Below are 12,529 nucleotides of genomic sequence, written 5' to 3' on the forward strand. Positions count from 1 at the left end.
TCCCACAAGAACCTATTTTAGAAAAAACCAAGTCTTGAATCAGTTAGAAATATCAAAATGAGCAAGAGAAAGTTGTTACAATCCATTGGTTTGGCCTGTTGGTTGTAATGTCTTGTGAATGAAGGGCTTTTGCAGTCCAGCCTAGAACCAGTAAACCCAAGAGAATTCTCTTCATGTGTTTTACTCGTTACTCAAGATTACTCAAGTATTTTGATGAGGGAATGGTAAAGAAGGTGAACATTCTGAAAAATGAAACTGTTGCACTTGTAAGTTGAGATTATGAATGCTGGCCTTAAACAGAATCCAAAGTGTTAAAGTGCAGTTTAATGTGATCTCAACAGAGCGTAACAGGGAAGCAATGCTTTTTGATTGTTCTGGGAATTTTGGATTTTCGTTGGATCCATTGTACTTGGTAGGTTTTTTTTGGTAACTCTAATTTGGTAACTGAGTAGTAATGTATTGCAAAAATGATCATCGTTACATCTTAATAATTATATCATGCCTTTTTATTTTTTTTTCAAGAAAAGACGATTTTCAGGCCACCGAGATTTTTCTCTCTATGTTTATATAATGGAGTATATATGGACACCACTAACAGTGAGACACGGCCTAGAGACGGCCACGGAGACATGCTTTTTGTTGAAAATTGTTGTGGAGACTGATTGGGGGGAATGCAATTATATTGCTCGACTTTAGCCAAAAATATATATATATATATATATATATATATATTGCTCGATGATGCAATCCGGATGGTTCCACACTTCCACATACTTGTGAGCAACACATGATGAATGTATACAGGGTTTCTCAGAAAAGTGATATTTCGAGCTGATACAAATTTAAGCGAGGTAATTACAAAGTTCTAATGAACAAAACTAAGTGACTGTAAGAGCTAAAAGATTATAGGCTTTTGAGATTTTGATTAGTACATTGTTAAGAAACTTGTGTTAGAAAGAACAAAATGTAACGTAAAATTAGCCAAAAGGGCAACGAATTTTGATTAAAAAATCAGTCGGGGTAATAAATTTATTTGTCATTAATTGGGGTAATGAACTTAAGAAACTGGTCAGCCATTAAGGTCACGAGTTTATTAAAATCTTGAGCCCGGATATCTAGGGATATCCTCATAAGTACGTCCTACCATACGGGATATTATTTATCGATATTCAATTCCGGATATGTATCGTATCTTCCTGTTTCACACGCAAATATCGGGGATATTGTAAATTTTTTGATATATCATGATACATTATTTATATTTATTTAAAATATAATAGTAAATATTAAATAAAATTATTATATTTATCCCCAAATATCGTAAAATATCTCTAAATATCGAAAATATCATAAATATCGCCCCGACCGATATTTGCCTGGAACATATCGGATATTTATATATATTTTTCTGGAATATAGATAGATATCCCCAAATATCGGGATATATCGGGATATTTTGTACTATGCGTCCTACTATTTAGATCTACTCGTATCCTGAGGGCAAAAATGACATAACAGACTTTAATATTTGACCAGAAAAAGGAGAGAACAAAAGTATGGACCGTAGAAACAGAGTTTGTTCTTCTGCCCCCAAAACTCCTCCACCCAAAAGTACTATTAATCATGGACCAAAATATCGCCGATATATCCGATATATATCTGTATTTTGGTTCACCGACATCGATATTTCCGACATATATCCACCGAATATAGAACCTTTTTTTTCCCGATATATATTGGAATTTCCGATATAAAACTTTATATCGCCGATATAATCGATATATCCGATATTTACGATATATATCGGTTGACTTTTTTACCATTTTTTAATATAAATCCGATATTTACAATATATTTCCGATATTTCCGATATTTTAAATAGTTTGGAATAGTGACCAAAATAATGGATATATCCGATATATATCGGTTTTGGGTATACCGATATATTGATCGATATCGATATTTTGGGCCTTGCTATTAATAGTATGTTTTGGACATTTTCATTATTTGCTTCTCAAAGTCAAATCATTTGCTGCAAAAAACTACCCAAAAAAAATTTAGAGGAAAAACCAAATTGAATTTGCATTTCATGCAAAACATTATTGCAAATTCATACCATTATAACTTGAGTTTAGATTATGTCATACAAGAGAAATACAACATTAAAAAAAATGAAAATTTGAAGTAACTAATTTTCTTTAGACACTTTTGAGTAAATAAGTCATTTTTAAGCTTTATTGAAACAAAAGAAGGAATTTTCACATTAACATAGAAAACACTTTGATCAATATTTCTCAATAATGGGAGAAATCAGATGGAGTCATAAAAATTCGGTGCCGTTTAGGAGATAAAGAGAATTAGATAGAGAAATCAATAGGTGGAAATGTGGAATTGGGGAAGAAGACAAACACACAAGCATGTATTATTTCGTCACTTTACTATCTTTTTTTGGTCGGTTATTGAATTGTTTATGTTTCTATATTGTTGGATATGAGTAGATCTAATGGCCTCAGTAGTACGTCCTTATATGAGGATATCTCTGGGATAGCCGGGCTCTAAAATCCAAGGATCAAAATATCGAATTTGGTGAATATATCGGTGTACTCAAAAATCGAATATATCGGAAATATCGGATATATATAGTTATTTTGTGACCAGTCAAAATTTTGTTATGTATGTCGATATATTAGAAATATCGACAATATATCGATCAAAGTTAATAATATTTGGTCAAAGTCAACAATATCGGTCAAAGTCAATAATTTATATCGGATATATCGTTATATCAGAAATTTTGATATATATCGGATTTTTTTTTAATATTCGGTAGATATATATCGGATATATCGAAGTCGGTGTAAAAATATATTGTTCCCCGCTAAAATCTCAAGAGCATTTGCAATGTCATATAGGGGGGAAGTGATAACTATCACCTACTTTCCTCTAAAAGTGTTGTGCATCGGGTATAAACTCGTAGTTTTCCGAAGTTCAAAAACAAGAAACCTTCCACCGATTTATCATCGGACGGGATGTTGGATTTTTTTTTTAAAAAATGGGTTTTTTTTTCTGACGGGATGTTAGATATATTTTTCGGATTTTTTCGATTTTTTTTAAATTTCGTGATATTCGGTCCGGAGTAATTTTTATGTCAAAAATCCAACATCCCGCCGATATTTTTTATCACCTTTCAGATTGCGATATTTTGTTTACCGGTCAGGCTAAAATCTACTGCTATCACCTGCATTGCAAATGCTCTTACGCACGGTATGATTAACGTTTGGCCCAACCTGATTATTACTCCCGCCCATTCCATGAAACTTCCAATTCTCAGCCTGGCCCACTAAAATTCCTGTCCTGGAAACTTCGACCTCGTGTTATCCGAGAAATTTCCTAGGGACAAATTAAAAAGCGAGTAGATAAAACCGCGTTAACTTGGAAACATAACATAACACAACACGTTAACCAAAATACTTCTCTGCGCCACGTAGCATTGTAAAACTAATAAAAACTTCTCAAATCACCTCGAGATATACTCCACTTGTCAAATAAACGTCTAGGATTTGTATCCTATCAATAACTGATGACACATTCTTGCAACAAACAACCGATTCAAGTATCGAACGATGGATAAGTTTTAACTATGGTACAAGATATTCTTGCAAATATCTGTCAAATCTTTATCCAACATACACGTGTCTTTACTTTTGCAATAATAATAAATTAAATTAAAAAACATGAAAATTTTGTAACATTTCAACGTTTTCTTTTCAAGACTTACAGTCAAATCCAAAAGAAAGAAACTTTTTCTTCAACGCGGTCATTGAAAAATTCGCTAGGTAAAACTTTCAATTTCAATATTGTAAGCTTTATTCGTTCAATTGATTGTGTTTTTTTGTAGGTTTGATGTGAAAAAAGCTGTGAAATTTCATGTAATTTTCAGTTATATTGGCTTTGTTCAAGTATAATTTCTTGATTAATTCAAAAAGATTAGATTTTGATGTAGAAATTATGGTTTAAGTGAATTGAAGAGTTGTCCTAGGGTTTTTGCAGCTATTATTTGGGAAAATTTAGCAGTTTTATGTGATGTTATTGTTTAAATAGATCTTTTATCTTTGTTTGGTAATGTCAATTTGTGTTTGAAATTTAGGGATTTAAGAGATTTGGATTTGTGTTGAATTTTTAGTAGTAATGTTGGATCTTTTGATGGTGTTTGATGGTGAATTTTCTTGAACTGCAGCTGTTTGTGAGCAGGCATTGATTGATTTTTGTGAGGGTTAACTTGAAGATTTACTTTGTAGTAATTGGAAATCGAAGATTCAAGTGAAAGATCTATTGTGGAGGAGGGGATATTATTGAAAAATGAGTGATCATGTGGTTTTGTTGGTCGACCGACTTATAACTCCCGCAACATCGCAATCTGTTTTACCGGATGAGGCATCAAAATCAACTGGGGAAGGTTCATCTTCCAATACTTCTGCTTTCCCTACTGGTGGTAAGAATGCAGTGGAAGAATCGGAGGTTCCTGAGGAAGAAGAACCACTTATTCAGGTTGTGGAATGTCGTATTTGTCAGGAAGAAGACAGTATAAAAAATTTGGAGACTCCTTGCGCTTGCAGTGGCAGTTTGAAGGTAAACACTTTCTTCTTTCTCAGTAAGTGCTTGTAGGTATTACTTTTTACTCGATAAATTTTTCTAAGGATCTGGGTCGTGGGAAATATATTAGTATGTGTAATTTTCTCAAAACGTTTTTCTCTAGTATGGAATTCTAGCAAAGTAAGAAATATTTATCATTATGGGAAGGAGGATACCGTTTTGTGATAGAATCATCAAATAATCTCAATAGCAATTCTTTGGTTGAGGCATCGGTATATAATGTTATGGATTCCATCAGATTATATGCTATGGATTGAAGTTGTTTAGTTGCTTTTTCAAAATGATTTGATTTGTATGTTATGTATTTACTGAAGATTCTTACCGTTTCTTCCAACTTTTTTCAAGAGTTTGAATTGTATGGCTCAAGAAGTCAGTGTACCACCTTTGTTTAAATCTCTTCTTTTATTTTGGACTACATTGTGAATTGTCTATGCATGTTCCTGTTCATGTGCTGCACATGTATCTATGCAAATTCCGATGCTCACTTTTTAGTATATATATGTGGTAACTTCGAAATAGTTTACACTATCTTTTGGAAGTATGGAGTTTTTTTTTTTTTTTTTTCCTTTAACAATCCTTCTCCTTTCTTGTATTAATATGTATATATGCTAATATGTGTGTATTTTGAGTTATACAGTTTGCTCACAGAAAGTGTGTTCAGCGTTGGTGCAATGAGAAAGGTGATACAACTTGTGAAATCTGCCATGAGGTACATGCATCTCTCTCTCTCTCGGCATGTCTGAAATCAACTTTATTTTTGGCTAGTTTGAGTTACTGTTCTTGTATATGGGTTTATTGTCCGTAGAATGTACATGAGCCTGTTTTGGTTGTTAATTAAAAGGAGTTCATAAGATTTTAAAATGAGGAAGAGAGTTGCTGGTGGTAAATTGTCTATCCTTTGCTCTTGTTTTAATGAGGTTTCTGGTTGCTTTGGATAAGTAACTTAATTTTTAAGAAAACCCGTTGTGCAAACCATACCTATCTTACTAGTATCTCAAGAAATACGTTAGAAAGCTGATTCCGAGCATTAGTTTTGTTTTGGGGACTCATGTTAAACATCATCCTCTGGCACGCTCGTTCTGATCTTGGACACAATACATTGGAATCCTGCAGCATTCTGAGCTACTTTATGGCAAGAGACTTTCTAAGTTTGTCTCCACTCCGACCACTCGTAAGGAATTTAAAACGTAAAATACAAAGAAGAGACAACAAAAAGGAAGTGGAACTTATTCTGAGCTTCTTTTATATCCTTCATATTGCACATCTTACTGTATCTCTTATTGTAATATTTGTATGATAGGAGTTGTATGTTTGTTCACGACTTTTTGACATAATATATGTAGGACCCACTTTAGAGAGTATCTCGTGCTACTTTGTCCATTTTACACTGCACATCCTATTGTAGTACTATAATATTATTAAATTAGAGGAGAGTTGTGTGTTTGTTTACGACTTCTTGACATGGTTTCTGTAAGTGCCATTTTATTGATTAATTGAACAAGGATTTGGTGGGGATGGTCCATCATTTGATGATTAATACCATATTGACAAATAGATATCACTCCAAAGCTTTTAGTCTCATTTTGAACTTTCAGGATAAATGGGTTTGCCAGATTGTTTTGTTTTCAATTGACGTTTTATGCAATAGTTGAGCTTTTATAAAGAAGTCAGGCAGTGATTTCTTCACATGTTACCCATTTTGAGTCGTGCATAATATTGTAGGACATGAGTACATATGGCCCTCCTGTACTCATGGTTGTATAATGATTGCATTGTACTTTCATCTGATCTGATTTCCATTTTAATTTTTTGCTGTGTCAAACAGCCGTACCAGCCTGGTTACACTGCTCCACCCCCTTCATCTCAGGATGCCACCGCCATTGATATCAGGTAGGTTTTTAACTTTTAGCATGCTTTCATTATTCAATTTTATTTTCTTACCAATAAGAATTGAGAGAAGTGCACTTTGGCTCCTATATTGACCAGGGATTTTCTTTATATGAAATTCATTCACCGGTTAGTGTTGGATGTGGTGTCTTATAATTTACGTACTCAGTTATTTCTTTCACCCCTCCTTATCTTTCTCTTTCTGTTCCTCTCTCCATACTCGTGATATCTATCTCTACCTATCTGTTTTTTTTTGGGCACGGGGGAGGGGGTGGGGGGTATATAACCTCAGCAAGGAAAGTGTTTTCCATGCAAGTGGAGACTATTGTGGTGTAGTAATGGGTGTTCAACATTAAGGATTGCTGTGCTAGACCAGCTTAAACAATTTAGTCAGTTGTTTTTTTGTGCCGGACCAGTACTTTCTTTGAGGGGGGTGGGGTGGGTTCAGTACTATCTCTTTTTAGGCTGTAAGGCATCCGCATGGAAATTTAGTAATCGATGTTCAATTGTATTATTATTATATTCACATTTTGCAGTGAGGGTTGGACAATCTCTGGCACTCCCCTGGATTTGCATGATCCTCGACTCTTGGCAATGGCAGCAGCGGAGCGCCATTTTATGGAGGCCGACTATGATGAGTATGAAGCTACGAATGCCAGTGGAGCTGCTTTTTGTCGCTCCGCTGCCCTAATTGTAAGTATTGCTATGTTATAATATTTCAGACACTAGTAAAAAGAATAAAAGGTTTTACGGGCTGAATCTCGACTTTTGTTAGGTATTTTAATTAGAAGGAATATAGAATATTAAAAATATTGTGATGCGGAAAAGCGTGCTGATAAAGTGACAGTTATACTCATAGTAAATTATGTAAAGAATTTAGACATCATCAGTTTATCGGTTTATAAAATGCCCCGAGAACGAATTGCTTGGCAGCAGAACTAGTTCATTGATGCCTAAGGAAAGTTTATAATTTTGTTTTACATAATAATTTAGGAATTATATGAGTTCAAAATAATGCTATTTCGTTTGTGTTTATTATTCTTGTCTTGTGGTCTGGTCTTTGAAATTAGTTGGGGGTTCATCTTACTTGTTCCGCTGCAGTTAATGGCACTTCTGCTGTTAAGGCATGCATTGAATATCACTAATGCTGATGGTGATGGGGAGGAGGGCGACGCATCAACATTTTTCTTTGTGAGTTGATGGAAAACATCTTTACCATTCTATTCTTTGTTTAAATTACATTTTATGATTGTAATATGTGACTCCTTGATGCTGAACAGCTGTTTCTGTTACGGGCTGCTGGGTTTCTTTTGCCATGCTACATTATGGCCTGGGCAATTAGTATCTTACAAAGACGAAGGCAGAGACAGGTTAGTAAATCTCTTATTGCGTCAGAGTAGTGTAGACGTGTATGTCTTTGAAAATTAGATCCAGTGTGCTCCTAAGGGTCTACTCTTTAGGTACTCACCTGGTCATGATACTAGTTGTTTAGTTGGTCCAGAAGTTGCATGAGAGTGAGTATGCTATGTTCCTTAGAACTAGCTTTTGTATTCTTGTTTTCCATACTCTCTTTACTTTTATCTTCATGTCCTTCCATCAATAATACCTGTTAGTATTATCACTATTATGTATATAAATCTCTCTTTTTTGGATGTTTAAATGATAACAGCTGTGTCTTGTTGTTGCACTATGCCTAATGATCGAGTATAAAGTGGATTCCAGTTTAAACATTGTACTTAGTTGGTAAAATGATCTTAATTTCATGTGATATATATATATATATATATAGTAATTCTCTAAAAAGTAGCTACTTAAGTTAACTTAAAATAAGTACGTATGTAAAACTTCACCTACAAAATGAATTCAAACCTAATTTTTTGTGGTTATGAAGCACTCACCATAATGATTATCTTCCCAAAATTTCAGTTCATTTGGAAACCTCTAATATAGATAAAAATTGTTGTCATCTTTAAAAAGAAATTTAACGGTCCAGAAATGTTGAATTTTTGTAATTGTTTTTTGCCAATGTTAGAGGTTTTCAAATGAATTGAAATTTTGTAGAGATAATCTTAATATTGAATATATTATATCCACAAAAAAATAGATTTAAATTCATTTTGTAGGTGAAGTTTTACTTACGTACTTATTTTAAAGTTAACTTAAATAGCTACTTTTAAGAGAAGGACTGTATATATATATACAGTCCCGATCTTAGAAGTACATACTTATTTTAAATTAAAATAAGTACGTAAAAAAAACATCACCTAAAAAATGAATTCAACTCTAATTTTTTGTGGGTATTACCTACACTATAAAGATCATCTCTACAAAATTTGAGCTTATTTGGAAACCTCTAACCTAGCTAATAATTGTTGTTATCTTTAAAAAGAAATCCAACGGTCCAGAAATGTCGAGTTTTTGCAATCATCTTTTGCTTAGGTTAGAGGTTTCCAAATAATATGAAATTTTGTGGAGATGATCTTTATTGTGAGTAGGTCATACCCATAAAAATTTAGGGTTGAATTCATTTTCTAAGTGAAGTTTTATTTGATTACTTATTTTAACTTAAAATAAGTATGTACTTCTAAGATCAGCTCTCTCTTTCTCTATATATATAGTAATTCTTTAAAAAGTAGCTACTTAGGTTAACTTAAAATAAGTACGTAAGTAAAACTTCACCTAGAAAATGAATTCAACCCTAATTTTTTTGTATCTCCACTAAATTTCAACTTATTCGGAAACCTTTAACATAGATAAAAATTGTTGTTATCTTTAAAAAGAAATCTAACGGTCCAGAAATGTTGAATTTTTGTAATTGTATTTTCCCAATGTTAGAGGTTTCCAAATGAGCTAAAATTTTGTAGAGATGATTTTAATATTGAGTATATCATATCCACAAAAAAATAGGTTTAAATTCATTTTGTAGGTAAAGTTTTATTTACGTACTTATTTTAAAGTTAACTTAAGTAGTTACTTTTAAGTAGCTACTTTTAAGAGAAGGACTGTATGTTATATATATATAGAGTCCCTCTGTTACTAGAAACTTTTTAAGTTTCTGAGTAATAAATGATATTCGCGCTGTAAACATGGAACATTAACTTGGTACCAATTTATAAAATTCTTATTTGAAAAAGATGATATGTATCCTGTTAAGGTGTTGAGCCTTTTCAAGTGTGTTCCTCTTTAGTTTTCACAGTACAATTTATTCGTGCAACTTACTCTTGATTGTCATATTCTGCTGAAGTGGAATATAGTTAGTGAGAAGTCACATATGAATGGTAAATGAGTGTAGGGATTCCTTTTATAGTATTTTGCTTATGAGTGCTATTTTCATAAAACCAGGAAGCAGCAAGATTGGCAGCTACAGAAGTTGCATTCCTGATTCAGTCTGGACTTCGACCGGGGCAAAGAGGAGGTCTTCAATTTACAGTAGCACCGGCGCCTGCACCTGCACCTGCATCTGCGTCAACTCCTCGTCAGGAGTCTGTCTAATTGACTTACTTAGACTCTTTACCAGTTGCCATATTAGAAGAGAGATCTAAAAGAATTCGGTAATTCGAGAGTGTTTCTGTTATTTGCAACTGGTCATGTATCATAAATGGAAAATTTGTTTTCCATAAATTGTCGTTGTATTTACAACATTGTTAAAGGCTTGGCGCCTTTAAGCAGGCTGTTGCACATTTTTCTGCATCTCTGATGTGTGTACATAAAGTGTTGACTATTATGAAATATTGGAAGTCATGTTGCTCAAAGTCATTGACTGCCCTGAGTAGATTATCAAGAATATCTGTTTTTATAATATCTGCATAAGGTGATCGTAGCATGCGTGTGGGAATCAAACTTATCTATGCATGATATATGGTATATGAATGCACCATTGTTTAAAAACAGTGAAGCAAGTACTCTATTCTCTTTCCGTGAGAATGCCAGAGTTAGTAAGCTTATTGATATAATGGAAGGTGGAACTATGTTGTACGCCCTTTAACTGCAGGAGTTCTCAAGAATAGCATTCTAAGCATTGATATCTTTAATCTTCTACATGAGGACAAGATTATTTGGACTCAGACTGCTTTAAGGGAATTTTCTACTAAGTCAGCATATGATAGTCTTAAAAGAACTAGAAGTCCAGTTAATAACGGGTATGGACTAGTTTGGGGAAGATTAGTGATGCCGAAGTATTCTTTTAATGCTTAGCGGTTATTCTCAGGAAGCATGCCCACCCAAAATTGATTGGTATATAAGAAAGTCTTCAACTCTTTGATATGTAACAATAGCTTTGAGAACTCTAAACATCTTTATTTTGACTGAAACTACTCCGAAGGCCTTGTTACATATGTAACAATAGCTCTGAGAACTCTAAACATCTTTATTTTGACTGAAACTACTCCAAGATTGTCTGGTTTCAGGTTAAGAAGGCACTAGGTCTCACTGCCACGGTTCACCACTCCATTTGAGAATGGTGTAACATCTTAAACTTATGTAAAAGGAAATCTCCTCCTGTTGAAGTTTATAAGGCTTTCATTTGTGCAGTAATTGGTTGGTTATATATGGAGGGAAAGGAACAATAGACGGTTTAATGATGTGTCTATGACAGCCTCTGATCTTAGTAAACTTTTGATAGCTGAAATGTGTCATTACTTGGAGGTCAATGTTAATGATATTGCTGATTCTATTTCATTGAGAGTTCTTGCACACAGGTTAGGCATTTCCTTCAAGTATAAGAGAAAGCCAATTATTCAATGCAAATGGTTACCTCCTAATCATAGCATAGTCAAGTTAAATTGTGATTGCATGCGTGCTCTCAATGTTTATGTTATTTATATTACTTTATATTTTATACTAGAAATTGCCCCACGATCACATCTACTTGCTTTGGTTATTTTAATATTTTCTTTAAAAAATCCCGTGGAAGATTTTTTTTAGTTAGACTTCATCTTAAATATATGGTGATTATATTCCAAAACTTCATATATGGTGCAATCGCTCATGTTTAAAAATTGTACTTATTGTTCAATCAAATTGCAAATAGGCCCGAGTGTTAAACGGGCTGGGTCGGGCCGGCCTTCTTATGTAGTGAGAGGCAGGCCTATGAGGACCAATACTAAAATTGTGAAGCCTTAACCCTCACCTCAGCCTTCTATTTAGATAATTGAGGGCCGGGTTTGAGGGCAGAGGGCTAGGCTAGAGGGTTGGGTTTGATTACTCTATTAAACTCTTTATTTACAGTATAATCTTGCTAAATTGATACGCGACAAATTAATTATCACGTTTAAATAATAGGTTTTCTCAATCTCGACTTTGGTTAATGTACTTAATTAATAATTTGGCTAAAATATGTAAGATAATAAAATTCAAAAGTTTTGTTCTTAGGTTCTATGTGCTGATGTATTCCATGAATCAATAAGAAATGTATATGAGACCAAAAATATGACGTGGTGTTGTAGGTTATAGAATAATTTGTGTTTGATTAGTTGAAGTTGATTAAAAACTAGCTTCATTACCATATACCAAATATCATATCACATCACTTTGATTTATATTTTATTTTTGCTTATACATAGAGAAGTAACTCGGGTTTATATCCCGACAATGGAACAATTTATTACTTTGAACTAGATTTTTCATGTAACGTTGGAGGAGCCTACATAAGGCACTAACTTACGAAAAACATATTTTTTATTTTTCTATTTATACAATTACTTTTTAATAAAATATAAATAAAATTACATTGAGAAATTGTGAGGGCCTTAATGTGGGCCTTTGAGGGTTGGTTGAGGGCCGCCCTCATGCTTTCATATCTAGGCCTTTACCCTCTCCTCAAAATGGGAGGGCCGGCCTGGCACAGCTCCCAAACTTGTGTTCTTTAGACATAAAAACATGCAAGACCTTGCTGCCATTGGTATTTGGTTTTGTAGGCATTAAGAATTTTACTAGTTTTCGAATCCATCCTACAAACGGGTGCCGTTATGATATATTTTTTTTAAATATT

The 12,529-nt window shown here is 33.6% G+C and overlaps 1 protein-coding gene across 2 annotated transcripts; it reads left to right on the forward strand.

The window, feature by feature from the left end:
* Positions 1-3,640: 3,640 nt before the first annotated feature.
* LOC147480345 (uncharacterized) lies at positions 3,641-10,292 on the forward strand. Of its 2 annotated transcripts, none has more exons than XM_086578255.1 (8): positions 3,641-3,836; positions 4,238-4,629; positions 5,291-5,362; positions 6,479-6,543; positions 7,077-7,233; positions 7,642-7,731; positions 7,821-7,910; positions 9,883-10,292. In XM_086578255.1, exons 2-8 carry the CDS (start codon positions 4,360-4,362, stop codon positions 10,030-10,032), a joined length of 894 nt encoding a protein of 297 aa, XP_086434381.1. In that variant the 5' UTR covers positions 3,641-3,836; positions 4,238-4,359; the 3' UTR covers positions 10,033-10,292. The 2 variants fall into 2 exon arrangements, with proteins under 2 accessions (XP_086434381.1, XP_086434382.1); XM_086578256.1 differs by having other exon boundaries at positions 3,756-3,929.
* Positions 10,293-12,529: the final 2,237 nt, after the last annotated feature.

The sequence above is a fragment of the Coptis chinensis genome, chromosome 8 (genome assembly GCF_015680905.1).
Source record: "Coptis chinensis isolate HL-2020 chromosome 8, ASM1568090v1, whole genome shotgun sequence".
Lineage (NCBI taxonomy): Eukaryota > Viridiplantae > Streptophyta > Magnoliopsida > Ranunculales > Ranunculaceae > Coptis > Coptis chinensis.